General features: G+C 38.9%; 1 protein-coding gene across 2 annotated transcripts; it reads right to left on the bottom strand.

Moving 5' to 3' along the window:
• Positions 1 to 1,294: 1,294 nt before the first annotated feature.
• On the bottom strand, positions 1,295 to 18,726 carry LOC111232477 (MORC family CW-type zinc finger protein 3-like). 2 transcript variants are annotated; one of them, XM_022760024.1, is made up of 17 exons: positions 18,681 to 18,726; positions 18,450 to 18,522; positions 16,482 to 16,614; positions 15,897 to 16,117; positions 15,524 to 15,671; positions 13,781 to 13,934; positions 11,833 to 11,961; positions 10,802 to 10,921; positions 10,575 to 10,678; positions 9,679 to 9,807; positions 8,703 to 8,819; positions 7,354 to 7,431; positions 6,022 to 6,061; positions 5,510 to 5,922; positions 4,281 to 4,773; positions 3,354 to 3,517; positions 1,295 to 2,118 (listed from the first exon to the last, which is right to left on the bottom strand). In XM_022760024.1, exons 1-17 carry the CDS (start codon positions 18,717 to 18,719, stop codon positions 1,962 to 1,964), a joined length of 2,712 nt encoding a protein of 903 aa, XP_022615745.1. In that variant the 5' UTR covers positions 18,720 to 18,726; the 3' UTR covers positions 1,295 to 1,961. The 2 variants fall into 2 exon arrangements, with proteins under 2 accessions (XP_022615745.1, XP_022615746.1); XM_022760025.1 differs by having other exon boundaries at positions 7,354 to 7,428.
• Between the last annotated feature and the right edge of the window lie 425 nt (positions 18,727 to 19,151).

Raw genomic sequence — 19,151 nt, 5'->3', positions numbered from 1 at the left:
TAATGAAGCCATTTGATGCGATTTATAAATCTTTTGAAGGTGGCATCCTTGTGGGTATAATCGCATTGTGTTAAATTTGTGTATGTTTGGGATTATGAATGCAGTATTTTTTCTCTCTGACATAGATTATTATAGATTGTATAACAATTTGCAGGCTTTGGTGTACCCATATACCTGTGATTTAATGAGCTTGGCTATGATTCATTTGCCAGAAGGTTTTGGCTGATTGATGGAGTGTTAATAAATAACTGTAGTACAATACAATAATTACCCACACATCACATAGAACAAGTAGGCTTCAATTCAGTACCCTTTACTTGATTAAGGATTCTGGTAACTGACACCCTGGGCAGAAGTTGCTGGAGAAAATTGTGGTTAAAAAAAAACTACAAAAAAAGGTTAAAATTGAAATGATTTGAAAAAATGAAATGATACACTCTCCAAATGTGGAAATGTGACAGAAGCATGTTTTCATTACTAGGCTTCACTGACACCTTGTGGCAAATAAAAGGTACTGCAGGACCTCTTCATTGTAGGCTACACCATAACAGCAGGGCCAGCCCTATAATGTGGAATGTCCCAGACTGACTGACTGATATATTTAAATCTCGTGTCAAAGTCCCTAAATTGGCAACACTGGAAAGACAAAGCTCCTGTGTATCAGTCAATGCATTAGTAGCAGATCCATCCAATCGATCACGTCGCTATAACCAATAGCCGTTTATTTCAGCATTTATTTGTATATTTATACTACCTTATACTGTCATTTTTCATCCTTCATACAAACCTGGTATATGACAGGACCGTTTATGGATGCCAACCAGGGGCTTAGAGCTACACGTCTTGTTACGGCAGTCTACTGCAGCAAAGTGGAGGAGCGCTTCCAATACACTGAGCCTTGCCTCCATTACAGCACATAAACTACTTTCATTACGTGTACCATTATTACTAAAGGAGGCAGAGAAATAATTTAACATAAGAAATGGAGGGAGAGGGAGAAGTCATCAGTAATGAGGCTTAGCCTACATATCAAGCCTACATATTAGACATAAGGACCTGCCTCAAATAAATGTCTGTTACGTTCTGGAGTTGAAGTAAATAAAGGCAAAACTATTGTGGATCCCAGACGGAGGCTGTGAGCTGTGTGAGACCACGTCATGGTTATAAAATCAGGATTTGGCCATAAGCGGTCCAGCCACATACTAGGCTTTGACCTAGTCTTGTTTTTCACTGCAGTGATAAAGTGCACGGTGTTGAAAGTTAAGAGGCAGTGTACAATAAATGGTTTCACTATTTTAATGCAAATGTAAAAAGTTTTGTTTATAAAATGGAATACGAACAATTCAATAAACAAGCGTTACTCCATGACTCTGACAGAATATGTTGACCATGCGTGTATAAAACTAATTTAAATAGTCAATAAAAACAGAGGCAGAACAAACAATAGCAACATATCACACTTTTTTAAAGAAAAAAAAAAAGTCAAAAGATAATATAATATTAAATGGTTCATATTTCTTCAGCATTTTGGGCTGTATGGGGATACCAAAATCAGATCCAACTAGTTAATTACAGAATTTCCTCTCTTTACCTTTGGAGGAAACTTCTATGCAAAACAACACATCATATTTTTTGTGCCTCTTTTTCACAAATCTCTCTAAGAATTCAGTCTCAGCATCAGACACACTGAGAAACTATAACCAGCTGCACTTTCTTACTTATATCTCGACTGTAAACCAATGAACATAAGGACATAAAAACATTAAATTACAGAGCTCATCCACAAGCACCAGAAAGATAATGTGAGAATGACATAACTTTCGAAATGAGCATTACAAGATGATTATTACCTTATACTCTACATTTAGGTTAGTTTTATAAACCCAAACTTTGCATAAGAACATGGAAAAAAATACCAATCTGTGCCAAAAGATATCTGCTAGATTCAATGACAATACTGATCATAGTTTCAGTGAGTTGACCTCTATGATCTGCTGCAGGATGCTGTCTACGTCAGTGGTCTCCATACTGATGCCAGCCAGGTCCAGCTGGGGCAGCAGGGCTGTGAGTAGTACCACCACGTTGTTACGGATATCACGCAGATTTTCCTGCGCTGATCTGTTTGGAGAACAACTTCATTATCAAAGCTGGAAAACTTAACAGGTTGTATTTCACATTTCAGTAGCTCAGGTGAAAAGGCTTGTCTTGTCGCACCCCATCTGGGTAGTTAAGTTACCTTTTTGTTTCTCCTAGTGTTCTTTGTCTTTGTACTTCCTGTTTTTATTTTGATACTCGCCTCTTGTCTTGTTTCAGGTCATTTACTTCCTGCCCTAATGTTTTCCTCATGTGTCATTACCTGCCCTGCCCTAATGTGTTGCACCTGTGTCTCATTGTCTCCCCTCCCCCTGAGTATATAGTCTTAGTGTCCCCTTCCTTCTGTGCCAGTTCGTCTTGTTCCTTCGTGACAGCGTTCCAGCATTTTTCCTTCTGAGTTTCTGGAGCCAATAGTTTCCTGACCTGTTTTTGCCTTTTGCCTGCTGATTTGGACACTGTTGCCCTTCTGACTGATCACCTGTGTACTGACCTCATTCTGATTTAAAGGACAGATTTTTTAACTGAGTCTGTGCCTGCATTTGAGTCCAAGCCTGTGGTTCAGCATTGACATGTCTGGGAACATTAGTTTTTAATCACACATCAATGAAAATGGAGAACCAGAACGCACAAATAAGTGTAAAGGATATGACGTCAATGCTTTTGGAGAAGTGAGAGTAAAAAAAAAAAAAAAACAGCAGACAGGTGGTAAAGACAGATACTAACATAGTTAAGGTTGATTTATCTTTTAAATAGGAGAATTTATGTTTTTCCTTTGGTTCATTTGTCCGCTGAAAACAATCCCTGCACATAAATGTCAACTAAAACATAAATGTCCTGCCAACTACAGGAAATGAATCTAAAATCCAGGACTTTATTCTTTAAGTATAGAGACAGATGTTTATATCTGAGAGGCAGCAGTTTGTTGTGATTGGCTAGCCTAACTTTTAAAAAATGAAGTGAAGGCAAACGCCAGTCTGGACATTCTCAGCTATTTGTTCATATGTGCTTACCTTGTATGCACAGAGATAGTAATAGGATTTATTTCTACTGCTGTCCACTACCCAAATCTTTAATAAATCTATGATTAAGCACCTAGTTTCTAAACAGTAAACAAACCAACGTGTCAACAGGCATGAGCAGAATGCACAAGTACGATTAACAAATGAATCAAAAATTGGTTTACAGATAATTTCATTATATACAGCTAGTGGTGCCTGTGCATGCAACTACATGTGCATGTCTATCCAGAATATACACACCTGCTGTCTTCACAGGCCTCGCTGTCACAGACTCTGGTCCTGCTCTGAGTTTCAGTTTTCTCCTTCCAGGGTCGGTTCTGCTCAGGCTGCTCCTTCGACCCACATACAGCTCTTTGACCCTGGACCAGCACAGCTAGGGACGGGCTGCTGGATGAAGCAGAGCTCTGATGCAGAGGAACGACAGAAGAAGGGATACAACTTAAGAGTTTGCTGTTAGATCTTCATTTAAGGTTAATGAGTCTGAGCAGATTTAGGCGACCTGGAATAAAGGATGTTATATCCCCATAGCAGTTCATTTAGTTTAAAAAGCACTGCACTCCTATGGTTTGGTCACACAACTTGTAATTAAGACAGGGGAGAATTTACATTTTTTAACATACCACACAGAGCATTCTGAGCTTGAGCAGGGTAATCTTTTTCATCTTTTCTAATTAATTCCCAATACAGCTACCACACATTTTTACTGGCAGTCATATCTTATTATTTGGGCAATATTTTAAAAGCTAAATTCAGGATGATTTTCCTTACAGTGGCACTCCATTTGCTTTGCTTTGCTTTGCTTTCCATTCAGCTTAGATTTGAAGCAAATAAATACAGCTAAAATATTAATTAGATGTGTTTCTTTTAGATAGGTTACTAATGATTTCAATGAAAACTAACTGTAAAAGTGGCTACTGTTTTGTCATTTAAGTTATTTATATCTGTATTTCTGGTCATTTGACATTAAAACCAAGTCATGCCTTTTTTCAATATTAAAAAGCATCAACTAAAAAGCCATGCCAGAATAAAAACACTGCAAACCAAAAAAGTTTTGAGTGGCAAAATTGAGTACGTATGGTTTACTTCACAATTTCCATTGAGTTTTGTAAGTTATCATCAATTTATCAATGAAGAATATAAAAAATATTGAATATTAACTCTGCTGACCTCAGCTATGTCCGTCTGGCAGCCAACCTCTCTGCTTGCTGTGGATGCTGGCAGGTCTTTTGGATTTTCTGTACTGCTATCAGCAGTTGTCATCGTGCCTTGAGATGTCTTTGTGACTTCCAGACCTAGAAGCCTCCGTAGCCCCTGAACCTCTTTCTCTAACCCAGCCAGTTTCTGTACTTTAGACTCCCGCTCACTCCCTTTGAGAAGCAGTGGTCTGCTCCATGGCCCTTCTGTTCGACTCAGTGGAGAGACCATCACAGTCTGGGTGGAGGGGAGCGAGTGGGTCCAGGTGAGGCCTGTCTGTGTTTGCTGCACTGTGTCACCTGGTTTCTCTACTCGGCTGCTACTGTCCGGCTTGGTCCTCTCCAAGGAAAGTGTCTCAGACACATGTGTTTGTTTCTCAGGATTGTCTGAGTTTGGCTGCCGCTCCTCCCAAAGGCATGTCCTCTTTCTCCCGTAGCAAAATGACAATCCCGACTTCCTTTTGTGGCTACAGAGAACAAATGCTAGTCAGTTTGTTGAAGATCCGTGTGTGAAAATTAACTTGCAATTCTCATATAAATATCTTTCAGACATATAATCCACAACAGTGAGCATTTCATGGGCTTTGTCTTGTTGTCAAAGTTATGTTTTTATTGTGTGATAATGCAGCTGAAAACAAAGACAGCTCTGACAATTCTCCGTGTTAGCTTCAGGGTTTTCTTGCTGAAAATGATGCAAAGATGGTACCTCTAAACTCACTACTGACACTCTATTAATCTATTTTTATAAATAGGAAAACAACTTACTTATTCTGCCAATAGTCACTGGCAATGAATTCATAATCGTATACTGTAACTATATAATCGATGACAGTGTTTGGGTATTGTTATAATGTTACATGTTATAATTCAAAGAATTAAGGGGGTTTTGTTAAATACATGCCATGCTAAGTATTATCTGACCAAAAATCCACATATTTAAAAAGAAATGTCGAGAATCATATCTATTAACTGTCAGCACCTGTCTTCTAAATCAGAAGGACACTCCAAAGGTTGGACTAGAAAGTTTTCAGAACTGTTCCAGCTCCCAACTGCATTACCACATACTCATGACACAATGGAGTCTCTCATGGAGTTTTTCATTAGAAATCTAAATGAATGTTCTTAAGGGTGTACTCTACTTGTTATTTGATTATTCACAAGTCTGAACTTGCATACACTGCTTACGTGTGCAATATACCCCACCTTAATGTGTCTGTGCTCTCCTCTTCTCTCTCGAATGGCTCCACGTTGGTGTCTTTCTGTTTGTCGTTCTCTGTACCTTCAAAGGTTTGAGAGTTTGTCTCATTTTCCAACTGCAAAAGTCCTTGTGTGATTCCTGTCTTGTCTCTAATGACTGTGTGTCTTCCAGACGGCTTCTGTTGTGTGCGGGCGACTTCACCTGTCACCCTGTTTTGTGTCTGTACATTGTCATTCGTGTGCGTGTCTGCGTGATCATCTTCACAGTGATCTGTGTTTGTCTGATCATGTTCCAGTGTGTTTTCCTCTGTGTGCCATCGATCAGGTGTGCGTGTGGACTGGAAGGTGGGCTGGCTCGGCTCTGATGAACTACGTGAGAGGATTTGATGTTTTGCCACTTGGTCCTGGAACTCACACACCTGCAGCACACACACATAACACACATCAGAAGTGGTAGACAGTACAGTGGTACCTTTATCAATGAGAAACTTTCAGTATAAGAAACACTTTTCACATACCTCCAATGATTTTTCTCGTTTTCTGCTTTTGGGATGCTCTCTGTAGGAAATTCCAAAAAGATAACAGAGTTGACTTGGGCAGATAATTATCTAATTATCTTCAAGAAAGTCATTTTTTCCTGTGACCTGTTGGAAAATGTCATTGTTCAACTCTCTAATCATTCTAATATTACAAGAATATCATCTTATTTTGAGGTTTTTACTATTAATATTTGGTTTAAGTGACAATGTAATGTGTAATGAGAGATAATATAAAAAGTGTGAGTAAGGCTGCGTCACAAATTGCAGTCTCGTTGTTCATTTCAATGACACTGCTGCTTTGACACAGAGGAGGAGTTGACATGATGGGATCCAGCAAAAAAAAAAAAAAACAGTGCAGGATGATCAGGCCAAAAAAAAAACCTCACTCAAATTTTGCAGCAAATCAATGCAACATCATCCATCACATCAAAGTAATTTGGACAGTATTTTGTATGGTGATAAACAGTGTGTGTGCCTCAGCTCTAATTGCAGAATGGTACATTTTGAAAACACAGGAAGATTTTTTGCAAGCACATAAATTATATCTTGTGGAGAAATTATAAACATGAAAAAATAATTTAATTTGAGAAAACAAATATCTGTTCTGTGTTTGTGTCTTTGCTATTATCAACGTACTACAAGTGCATAATAAGAACCTTTCTCACTCCGTTTTATTCATATGCTCTTTCTCTGATTCCCTCACACTTAGTGCTCTCAAACCTTCTGACACTTGAGAAGTACTGGAAAAATTGTTAAGTAGGCCTACCACAGTCACACATATGTAGTTTACACAGTTCTGGTAACATGCCGAATTTCATGAGCCTCTATGAAATTTTGCTTGAAGGTTAGTCTATAGTTTATTAGCTTGTGACCTAGCTAGAATTCTAGCTAACTTCTGCCTGATAACCAGGTGCTATCTAAGGTAGTTAGCTAGCTTGATGATTCCAGCTACCAATAAGCTGTTAAGTTAAAATAATTCAAAAAACTATTTTTATATTAAATGTTTACCAAGTTTTTGGTATAAAATTTACGAGTTACACGAAAAACTAACTTAGTCTCATCATCTCAGGCAGAGAACAGCTTTCTCTAATAGTTAGTCACACACATACAGTCACGTGGACAACCACCGGAAATAAGAGTGTGAAACTGACAGATGGAAACCACAAAATGGCACATGGACCCACACACACACACACACACACACACACACACAAACAGTCATGCAGGAAGAATAGCAGTGTGAAACGTCTGTCCATTACATTTTCACACAAACAGACGAAGTTTGAGAAAGCTGGAGATATTGGAATTTACTGTTTCTTGTGGTTTTTCTGGTAACTGGGTGTTAACAACTTCTCTGTCTCTTCTGTTTCCTCTGGTGAAGAGCAGCTTCTGAAAGACAAAGAGATCTGGCATAGCAACTCAACTACAGCTCAAGGCCTTCCTGTTACGACCAGCACACTCTCATACCCCACACTGGCCTCCTCCGCCTGTTGAAGCACATATAGATGTCTTGAGTCTTGTGACTGCTAATTTATTTTGGATTTGAAATGGCGATGTTGTGGCTCATGATCGGCCTCTTAACCTCTAAGTCCGACATGTTGGTGCCCCAACACGCAAGGTCTTTAACATTTTAAGTCTTAAGTCCAATTTAAGATAAGTCATATCACACAGTTTGGTGGACTGCCCCTTCAATTAGACACCTTATTTTTTTCAGATACTGCTACACTACATATTGATGATAGTGTGGAGGTAGGTAGTGGCATATAAATATTCTATATCCTGTTAAGGAAGGAGAACTTACTTGTCTATGGCTATTGTCAGCCCATTAAACGTTCACAAGTAAGTTATTTTGCCTAATCCAACCAATGTAACACTGATGTACTACCTCTGATCGTGACGGTTGACTCGTGAGCATGCACCCGCTTCTGCACTCATTCATGTAAACCAGAGGTTTTCAAACCCTGGGTGCACCTCCACAGGGGAGAGTTGCAGGGGGCGTGTAGGGAGAGACGTGAGGCAAATATTGTTTGAGGTGAAAGGGACAGGTGCATGCAGGTGTTCTAACAACAATGGCAAGTTAGTTGCTGCTTGCCACAATTTGCATCAAAAATCATCATAGTTAGTCAAATCTCAACACAAAGACATGAAACACATATTTTTAGATTCAGTGTGACTTACAGGTTATCTCCAATGTCCATCATGAATAAACAATTTGCCTGACAATAACTATGTTTTTAAGTTTTCTTCAGTATCAACATAATCCAGTGATACTTCTCGAGATACCCATTGGTACATTGCAATCAGGAACTGTTAAGGTGCCAAATTGCCAAAAGTTACACAAATGGAGGTTAATAAGGGAGCTTTTTAGGTCATGTTTAGTTCACAGCATACCTAACTGAGGCCATAGTAATTTTATACTTCCTCTTTACATTCCCCAAAGCATTGTGGGAACTGTAGTTCCAAAACCTAGAGCTTGACTACCTACCAAGTAGAAGTAAGACAAAGAATAATAACAGAAAAGACAAAATATCAATATGAGCTAATATTAATATAACTTTTCATTGTGCACAACAAGCACTCAATGGAGCTCCAAATATCCCATAAATATTTGAGGGTGGGGGAAAATAAAGTAGAAAATCAATAAATAAAGAAATGCACACCTGTAACGTGGATTGGGGTTCTGGCTGCAGTCCCAGCTTTCGGGAACGACACTGTAATGGCTTGGAGGTACGCTCCGCCACTTCAGGCACTCCTCACACTGTAGCCACAAGGGCCCCCTGCAAGTACAGACAAATACGTGTGAAAACTGTCAGTTAAACAGAAGTCGAGAATAAAAGGGGAAGTCAGCTAAAAATAATAATAACAAATAACTTTCAAAGAATTTATCAAATGATCCAAAGATGTGTGCATGAATATGTTTGTTCTACAGCCATATACAAGATAAAAATGTTTTCTATCTAACTTCTGTATATGTCCTAGTTCAGTACACCACACAAATTAAGTTCATTTGCTTTTAAAGGCTCTTGAAATTCTCAACGAGTTTACTCTTGTTGAGAGCAGCTTCAGAAGCAGCGTCTCCATTCTCTGGTTTCAAGCTTTTTTTTTCTTTTCATTTATCTATTTTTTTTATTTTGCAGGGGGGTGGGGGGTGTCACTTTTGGTTGAATTAAGTTCCTTCCTGACAGATGTAGGTTATCAGCTGATCTGAATTTGGTATGGTAATTATCCATGAAAGGCTTGTAGGGCACAAACTGGTAATTTCTTTACTCACTCACGGTTTTAACATGATCGGGTACAGATAGTCAGATGGAACAGAGGCACTGAAATCCTTTTTCAGCAGCACCACACTCAAACTGACTGTGTTTGCACACTAATAATAATAATTATAATGATAATGAAGAAGAAGAAGAAGAAGAAGAAGAAGAAGAAGAAGAAGAAGAAGAAGAAGAAGAGGAAGAAATGATTCTTGAGTTGAAATTTAAAAACTGAAATCAATTTCGCATTGTTGGATTGATGCAAGGAGAGTCTTGTCAAGTTATGAACACACTTGACGATGAGGAGAAGAGTTTTCACGACTTGCTCTACTACTGTCAAAAAACAAAACAAACGAGAAAAAAACAAACAGGTGACACTAACTCATCAACGTCATTCTTATCTTCATTTTCATCTCTGTCTAGAGCCTGAAACTCTCGCTCTCTGGCCTTCTTCTCTGTCACCTCCTTCCAGTAGTCGTTGAGTTTTAGGCCCAAAGCGCCGAGGGTGAGTCTTGCGAGGAGAACAAAGGAAAAGACAGAACACACACAAATGGATTAATAAGAGTATATAGGCAAATATTTCTTAACAGGTTTTACCTTTAAAGATAGTGTGACCAATATCAACATTTCAGCTTCTCGACTACAAAACACTCACATGTGGCGTTGCATGTGTGGAACATGAAAACACTTCCAGGAAGAGCTGCATGAGTCATTGGTTCTGTTTGCTCATAACCTTAAAATACTGTATGTAGCACTAATGTCTGTGCACTATTGTAAGTGTAGTGGAAAAGTGAAGTGTGACTGAATTTGTAACTTGTTGAATGCATCATATGTGTGCTCTCATGTAACTTTTGTATCTGATAAGGTGTTCCGGTTAAGAGCTGAACTGCCCTTGACTGTGGTAAAGAAGCAGTTCCTTATCTGCATTCTTTCCCCTTTTCACGGGTTCTGTCTCCTGAGAATTTACATCTACCTGCCTGTGCAGCCTGAACTTACCAACTGTCAGCTAGGGGCGGATACTCCCACATTCTTGTTTGCCATAGTATAAGAAACTGAAATTGTTCTCTCATCTCACTTTGTGTGGACCATTCATCTGTCATTGATCACTGTGTAAGTGCTGAGCCCATTTGCTAATGCTATGTTGAATAAAAATGACAGACCTGAGTCTTGATCTTTTTTAAGATTTCCACAAAACCAAGCATCAACCTAAACAGCTAGTTCACTCCATAGTACGTCTTCCGTGTATCTGACATTGTTTGTTTTGTATGGGTGTTGTACCTGTATTCTTTGGTGTATTCAAAGTCTTGCTTGTTGTGAGCAGGTTTGAGAAAGTTACACTCGATGATACCGATGACCCCGACTCCTGCTCTTTGACCTGAAGCCTGTAGAAAATGAAGAGTGAGATTTAATAAGAGGCAAGTATCCATTAATATAAATATGGAGGAAAGCACTGCACTTGTCACGTGTTAAGACAAAGGGTAAAATCCTTTTTTCTTTTTCTTTACCTTTAGCTGGCAGCCCACTTTCTCGTACGCTTTAATGAGTCGGTTCTTGTGGTACATCATGATGCCATAGTGATCTTTGTTTTTCGGACTCAGCCCAAAAGTCACTTTCACCTTCTCTTTCTGACAGAGATCAGTCAAGGTTAGCAGGACTGAGCAACGGCATGTTTCAGAATATTATCACTTCATGTAAATATTTAGCAAGCTCAAGGTATCAGCGGTGAACAGAAGCAAAAGGCAGAATTGATATTGACCTGCTTTTTTTGTTTTACAGATAAATGGAGGAAACTGCCCATATGAAAATCTCCAATACTAATGCTTATTTCATACTTGAGTTTCTGTGCCAATACCTAAACCTGTGAGAAATAATTTCCTATAAAATTGTTTTTTTATTCACAAAAGAAGCCAAAGCTCTCAAATGTTCAATGTTGTCAAAATATAAGCATTTACAGACCTGTTAGTGATAATATGAACTCTTTCTTGTAACACTGGATATCATAGATTTCCAATAAATTGCATTGTAATTCTGTATTTGTGTGAACCCATGTCTTGCATTTTTTTCATTTTTGTCAATTTAGTGGATACTGCATCATTTTCAGAACACACAACTTCTTTGTCCAGTTTTTCTGTAATGGACAGACCATTGGTCAGCGTGTTTGACCAATCAGGTGTAGGAGAGGTTCATGTTAATGCTAAATTTACATAGAACACTTTCAGTCTTGAATTGCGCAGCTTGAACATGATGAACATGATAACTTTGTCAGGCTAAAACTAATCCTCATTTCCATAATTCTCCATACACTGTAAAGTTCTTGAAAGGAGATGAGAGGATGTAAACAAACGACAAATATGAAAGTGAAAATGAAATTCTAGATGATACAAAACCCACATGAATTGGAGCTGCGATGCTTGTTTTCATTTTCCCTTCTCTCACTCAGCTATAGTGAGCAAACACGCACGCACGCACACACACACACACACACACACACACACACACACACACACACACACACACACAGATAGTGAAGGGATACACTGAAGTGGGGTTTGTACACGTCATGCTCAATGTGTGTCAGCCTCTTCGACACCAGCTTGGCAAGAATCTTCTTCCCCCTCAGTATGATCTGTGTCCTTGGTTTCAGATACAAAATGCTAAGGTAGGCCTGAGACAAAGAGACAAATAAAAGACAATAAAAAATAAAACTCACTTTATTGAATTTTTAATATATTAGCTTGAAGGAATGTTTTTTAAGCTTTAAAAGTGTTAAAACTCCTTTAGGTGACATACTGGCTTGACACTTCCTGCCTAACACTGAATGTTAAAAAGAAAACTGTACTCTTATGTGCTTCTCAAATAGAAAGCTCCCAATCACAAACAGAGACTTTGACACTATGAGACTTCTTTTGCACAAACTGCATTCTCAATTACAGGCACGACTCTCTAGAATTCACTTCCTCTTGACCAGAACCTCATGACACCAAACAGTCTTTTTGAGTTTGTGCTAAAAGTAATCTGTGATATGTTTTTCTTTTATTTTTCTTTTATTCTATATTTCTTGTTTTGTTTTATTTGGTAAAAAAAAACTTATGATTTGTTTTGTTTGTTTGCGTGTTGTCATGGATGGTTTCAGCTCTTGTTTTATTACTATATGCACTTATTTTGTATGCAGTCATATGCACTGCACTGATATTGTATGCACTAATATATGATATATATAATAGCCCTGTACTGCAACATATAATCTGAATGATTACTTGATCCATCACTGCCCATCAAGGGACTGGTGTTAGAAATTAGCTTCAGCTAAATACATACATACAGTGCTTCGGTACTTTTGACACTGCTTCTGTAACAGTCAATGTTTTTCTGTGTTTGTCCCACACAGATAAACCAAAAAAAGATCAATACATCATCATCATCATCATCATCATCTTATTATTACTGTTACTATAAAACCACAGCTAAGTCTCTGGTAGTGGAGAGTCATGGTTTGTACATGAAACAGGCACACACACATTTACACCCAGCCAACCAGCCACTTACCCACCCACCCACACACACACACACACACACACACACACACACACACACACACACACACACAACACAAACACACAACATAAACCTAGAAACCTCACTGCCTAGTCTCGTCTCCTAATCCTAACCAGCACCGATTAGAATACCCTCCGTACTACCACCGCACACACACACACCAGTTTTGGACTAATTGTTGCGATGTAGGGACTTACCCAAACCTTAACCACAACCACTACATATCTTAGCCTGAATTCTACTCTAAACCTAATCTTAACCACTAACTCTAAACTCATCCAGATGAGCTCTAAGTGTCCCAAAAGCCCAAATATCAGTGCTGTGCGATGAGTCCGGGTATCTTCAATTTTGGTGATTTTTCAAATTAATTTAAGGATTTTGTGTTGTGTGAGAAAAAAATCTCTTATTTCTCAAACTACATAAACCATTTAAAATCCACTGGATTATCTGAAAAATGCATTTTCACATTGGTGAAAACAGGGTTATTTTTCTTAGCTAATGAAAAGGTGGGGATGAGTGTTTTTCACAGGGCAACAATATGTGTTTACACTAAACATTTTAAGCTGCATTACATGTTTGAAAGATGCTGTACTGCATTAGTTATCCTCGCTGTCTAACAGAATCAGAGTGGGTCAATCTCCTCTTGAACAAATTATGCATCTCAATCTGCTGAGGAAGATCGTGTGATGCAACTGAAAGCTACAGAACATCTACTAAATGGACTGTGTGGTGGTATTGTTCCCAAGGTCATGAATGAACTTTCAATCCCGATTTTTAAGGCAACATGGATGAGAAGTGCTAAAAAATATTGGAAATATGAACATCTGAGCTGAGGAAGATCCTGTGATATGAGTGAAAGCTGAGATTGTTTACACACCTTTAGGATCTTTTTACAATAAATGTACTGTTTAACTTCACCATGGACTCACCCTGAGACTATAGTGCATGTCGGGGATGTTCTGCTCAGCTCTCAGGGATCCACTGTTCCTCAGTCCCTTCTTCAGCTCCTCAATATGAATCTCTGGCAAACGGAAGTCAGTCACGTCGCTCCCAAAGTCGATCTCCGGCTTGCCATCTTTGGCCCTTCAAGACAATATCAAATTATCGTGCAACCAAAAATCCGGCAGATTTTCCTGTTTTAAAGGAGCTGTTTGTAAGTTTAGCCAACGTTAGCATTAACAGCTGTTTACTTACTAGTCTAGACGGAACAGTGCAAGTTCAGCTTTAGTCTTACTCGCCATGAGCTTTCTCCAGCAGTGAAAAGCAACGCCAATGTTGAAGCTCATTTTGCTTCTATTTCTTTCACTTCTTTTCTTTGACTGAAGTTAGCATGCTAACTAGCTCTTGTCACTTTCTGGTACCAATTCTAGAGCGTCCAGTCTGCCCTGAAGAAGTAGCGCTGCTCAGAGGACGTATTATATCCTCTTGTCTTCTGAATGAAACAATGGCGGAAGCTCTTGACAAGACTGGTAAGTAAACAGCTGTTAATGCTGATGTTGTCTATGTAGCAATGGCCAAACTAACAAATAGCTCCTAGCTAGCTCCTAAAGCTACACAAATGGCACAAGATCTCATCTACATGACTTGAATATAGCTAATCTTGATAATTGCAGTACTTAGTATTTGTTGATTTTGATCGCTGTGGTGAGCATTTTCTGTCTCCAGTGTAAATAGGAAGTAGCACGGAGGTTAAGTGTGAAAAAGTTTGCAGCAATTTGATTCTAGAAAAGTTCACTTCAGATCATCATAGGGAAAAGGGATTTCACTTATTTAAATTATCTCTGCTCATCATATGGGAGTTTGTATTTGAATGTGTGCTGTTTTGCATGGATTTGTCTGAAGGCATGCTTAAACAAAAATAATATGTGCATGATGATGCTTATTTGCCTGTCTCTGCATGTGTCTGTGTTTGCATACTCATGAATCTCACATGCTGTACATTAAACTGACATTCAACACACCTAATAACAAACTCAAACCAAGAATGTTTGTGTGAGCTCAAACTAAACTCACACAAACATTGCCGCACTGGATCACTACCCCTCTCATGCCAAGCTACAGCCAGGAGACAGCTTTGTTTAAAGACTGGAAGCAGCTGGAAGCAGCTGGAAGCAGCAAGCCTGGCTGTGTACAAAATCTGCCTATCAGCACCTCTTAAGCTTACTAAGGGGTTCATACCATACCAACTTGCCTAGGACTTCCCAGTTCACATCATTGATTTTTTTTGAAAAGATTAATGAGAACTGAAAGCCATTGCTGCAGCTTAGAATACACATAAAACGAATCACAAAAATGATCAAATTTAGCTCAGAGGGCCAAACTTCAAAAAATGGTAACTAAAGTATTTGGAGTAGAGCTGTAAGATTTTGCTTGTTTTGGTTGTTTAATCTCTACAAAAAACAAAGTGTAAAAATTAAATTAGTGACATGAAACATGTTAAATGACCTTTAAAGGTGCTACGTGTATCTTTTTTTTTTTTTTACAGAGCTAGGCTAACTATTTCTCTTTGCTGTGCTTTCAGTCTTTGTGCTAAGCTAAGCTATCTCTCTCCAGGCTATAGATTCATATTTATCAAACAGTCATGAGAGTGGCATTGATCTTATCTTCTAACTCTCTGCAAGAAAATATCCTTCACAACCTACATTCTGCATGAGCGAATGTGTGACTCTAACCTGCGGATGTTCCAGATTAGTATCTTGGTGCCTTTTTTGGAGAGAATGGAGTCAAAGTGTGCATGTATCTGCTCCTGAGAGCCGATGATGGAGTGCTGGAGGATGGCTGCCAGACTTGCCTCTGAGTCCTCTGTCACCACCAGCGACTGTAACATGGAGTTAAGGTTAGGACGAAAAGGAGTATGCACAAACTGCTTTATGTCCTTTTGTTTACCTGGAATGCTTGTTAACCCTTTTACCGGTAATCATTACGATAATGACACCGAGGAATCATGAAGATGTGTTGATGCTGAAGAACAAACACACACAGACACACAGTGTATCTATTCGTCTAAATATTACTTTTTGTGTCCCATGCATATGTAAAGGATATTGGTTTGTTGGTTGAAGGGGACGATGGGGACGATGACGGCCTGGGCCTTGATGTTTTCCAGGTAGGTCTGAGATAGCATTCCCACAGTCTGGCAGCCGCCATTCTTGGTGAAGATGAGCGCGTCACGGCCCAGACGCATGGAACCAGACTTGAAACCGTTCCCGTAGACGCCGATGGCCTGCTGACTGGCCTTCCCTGAGCCCTTTTCTGTAAAACCAAAACTGAACGCGAGGATGAAGGGGAGAGTGAGGAAATAAGGATTTGTATTTGTGTGTATATCAGAAAATGTTTAGTGTTTTGTGTGTTATGTGTAATTACCTGCTTATTTATGTGAATTATGTGGGTCTTTGTGGGGGGTATACATGTGTGTGTCTGCATGAGACAGAGATACCTAAAATAAAATGTGGTCTAGAAATGCTGGTGAGTCACTCTTTGTGGTTTAAATGCAGGAACGCTGTCAGTGTGTATGACTCTGTGCAAGAAAACATTTCTGATGAAACATGCACTTATTACATTTTTTTTAATGTGTTTTTTCATTTGCATGTTAACTAAAGTTAACAGCAGATGTGCATGCATGTGTCTTACCTGAGCATCTTGTGCAGTTTGTTGGGGGTCATACCACTGCCATTATCAGTGAATGTTATACAGTGGTGACCGGCTTCGTCAACCACATCTATCCAGATCTGTTTAGCAGATACACCAGGATCTGATGCATTGTCTAGAGCGTGAGAGAAAGAAACAAATTAACACTGGAAGTTTACGACAGTTTCCGTTTCAATTTCCCATTCTCACATGGCACGTGTGCAGTGCAGTGTTGCCAGACTGGGCTGTTGTTTCAGGTGGGTTGTGATATTTTATGTTACGTTTTGTTTTCCACCTATGAAAAGTTAGGCTATATTCCTATTTCCAGTTTAATTTACGTTTATAGCAACTGTACTTTTATTTGTTTTCTGTGCATTTCATTAAACAAGTGTAAGAGCTGAACAGAAACATACACAAAGAGAAGGTAGGATGATAAATTACAACTCTTTATCTCTCTTACATTCATTCATTAAATTAACACTTTAAAAAAACAATTTCTGGATCTAAGCTCCTTGTAAAATTTGGTTAAAGGTACCTGTCCCCACCAGTTGATGATCCATGTTGAAGCCATGATAAAATTAAAAATATATAAAAACGAAATGTATTACAATGGAGATCAGCTAGTCAGGCCGAGTATTATATACAAGTACAAAAAGAAAAAAATGTAACATTAATATTTGACTTTGCTTTCTCTTCCAAACAAGTTTAGCAAACCTGTTCAGTTTCACAGTTCTTTGACCAATTGTATCCATGGATTTTGTTTTAGCAGCGTTATCGCATTCCCAGATCTCCACAACTGATTTGGTGAGCACCACTTGCACCAATGCCAACAGGACAGACAAAAATTAAGCGATATTTCCCTTTTCAATGAGTCAGCCCAACTGTACTTGTGTAGTACTTTCCGTACACCAAGGTTGAACAGCAGACATTTTGACTTGTCATAGTAGTAAAAACACAAATATCTTCTGTGAAAATATATGATGCTAATGTAGGAATTGTCAAAGAAATGAAGACATGTATATTAAAGTATGATAAGGTGATTGTAACTTCACTTCAAATACACTGTAGTAAGTTAGTATATACACTACTATGGGAACAGTGCACTGATAACATACACTACAAGGAATGTGTTATGTTGTCCCATGCTGTATGTATTGAGTCAAAATATAAGTGCAACGTATATATAGTGCATGCAGTAACTCTGTTGCTATTTTTATGCTTCTCTAATTTACCTAATTTACTTCTCTAATTTTTTACCAGTGCATATGTTTATACCTTGCTGCTGTGACCTTTTACTTTCCTTGCGTGACATCAGCAAAGTTTAACTCATCTCTTCTCTCTATCTTAACCAAACTCCTGCTAAAAGCCAGCAGCCAACAGACAGACAGAACGTCTGACCTAATGACAGAGCACAGAGTGAAGACTGACAATGTTGACAGTCGGGATGCAGAGGCTTTGGATCACGTGGAGGGACAAATCATGGAGTGACTCAGTGTATATTGAATTGAAGTCCAGACCACGGTCCAGACCCTTTGACCCCTTTAACACAGAGATCTACACACCAACTGAGTAATGGTGATTCTCTACGAAAATTAAACATTACCTGTTTACGAGTTATTAGAATTGTAGGAAAGTTATTACTTTTGCAAGGGCATGGAAAGTATAATAAAGCTCACTTGTAATGACTTAACAACATGATTATTATTATGACAGTCTTATATACTATCAACACACATTGTGTTAAGGCGCGTGGGAGCAATAAAATCATTAGGGATGTGAAAGAGGAAGTCCACACGGTCCATTTTAGCACCAACACAAACGTCTGTAAAGCACAGTCCACTGTGTGCGACAGCGGAAGAGTGCATGAAATGAAACAATGAAAAGCTGCTAAAGCAACAAGTAGAGCGCACCACGGCTGCAGGTGCACAGAACTATACATAGTTTGAGTGCAGTATTCATATTGTAGCCTACCTATCAATTCTGCCACCGCGCTGAAAGGCCAGGTATGACTTGTAGAGTTGCTGTTCAGGAAGGAAGGACTCATCTTGAAAAGACATAAAAATAAGTCAGTGGGTTTGTGTCAGTTGTCACTGACAGTCTTCTGTCCGTGCGGCAACAGTCATTTTGCAATAGTGCACAGACAAGGCTACATACTACTGAGATACAGTAGAAATACTGAGAGAATACATTAGAAATACGTACAGAGCTCAGACGGATCCCATGCTCGCTTAACCTCGCCATGATAAGCGACTGAGTACTTTCCCTCTTGTGCTGTCTGTTAGTTCTCAGCGCGCAGGCACGTAAACCCGACAGACAGCCGTGGGCGTAGCGGTGCTGGGCTACACTGTCAAAGGAAGTGTTGTCAGTGTGTCCTCTCAGGAACCAATTTAAAATACTGAACAATAATTTTATGTGCGTGTGCTTAAGTATTTTCCATTATCTTCTACTCCACTACAATTTCAGAGGGAAATGTTGTACTTTTTACTCCACTACATTATTTAGAGAACTTTAGTTACCTTACATATTCACGTTAATAATGCATAATATATTCAACAAATAAGTTATGATGTAGGCTATTATTTATGGTTAGGATAAGACTTCATTGGTCCCCAGGGGTAAATACACAAGCTACCCAGCAAAGGAAATACCTTAAGCAGCTGCAAGATTACAGTT

Source organism: Seriola dumerili, unplaced genomic scaffold (genome assembly GCF_002260705.1).
Source record: "Seriola dumerili isolate Sdu_G_001 unplaced genomic scaffold, Sdu_1.0 BDQW01000331.1, whole genome shotgun sequence".
Classification (NCBI taxonomy): Eukaryota; Metazoa; Chordata; class Actinopteri; order Carangiformes; family Carangidae; genus Seriola; species Seriola dumerili.
The sequence above is the reverse complement of the archived record's forward strand: the minus strand, read 5'-3'. Positions and strand labels throughout refer to the sequence as shown.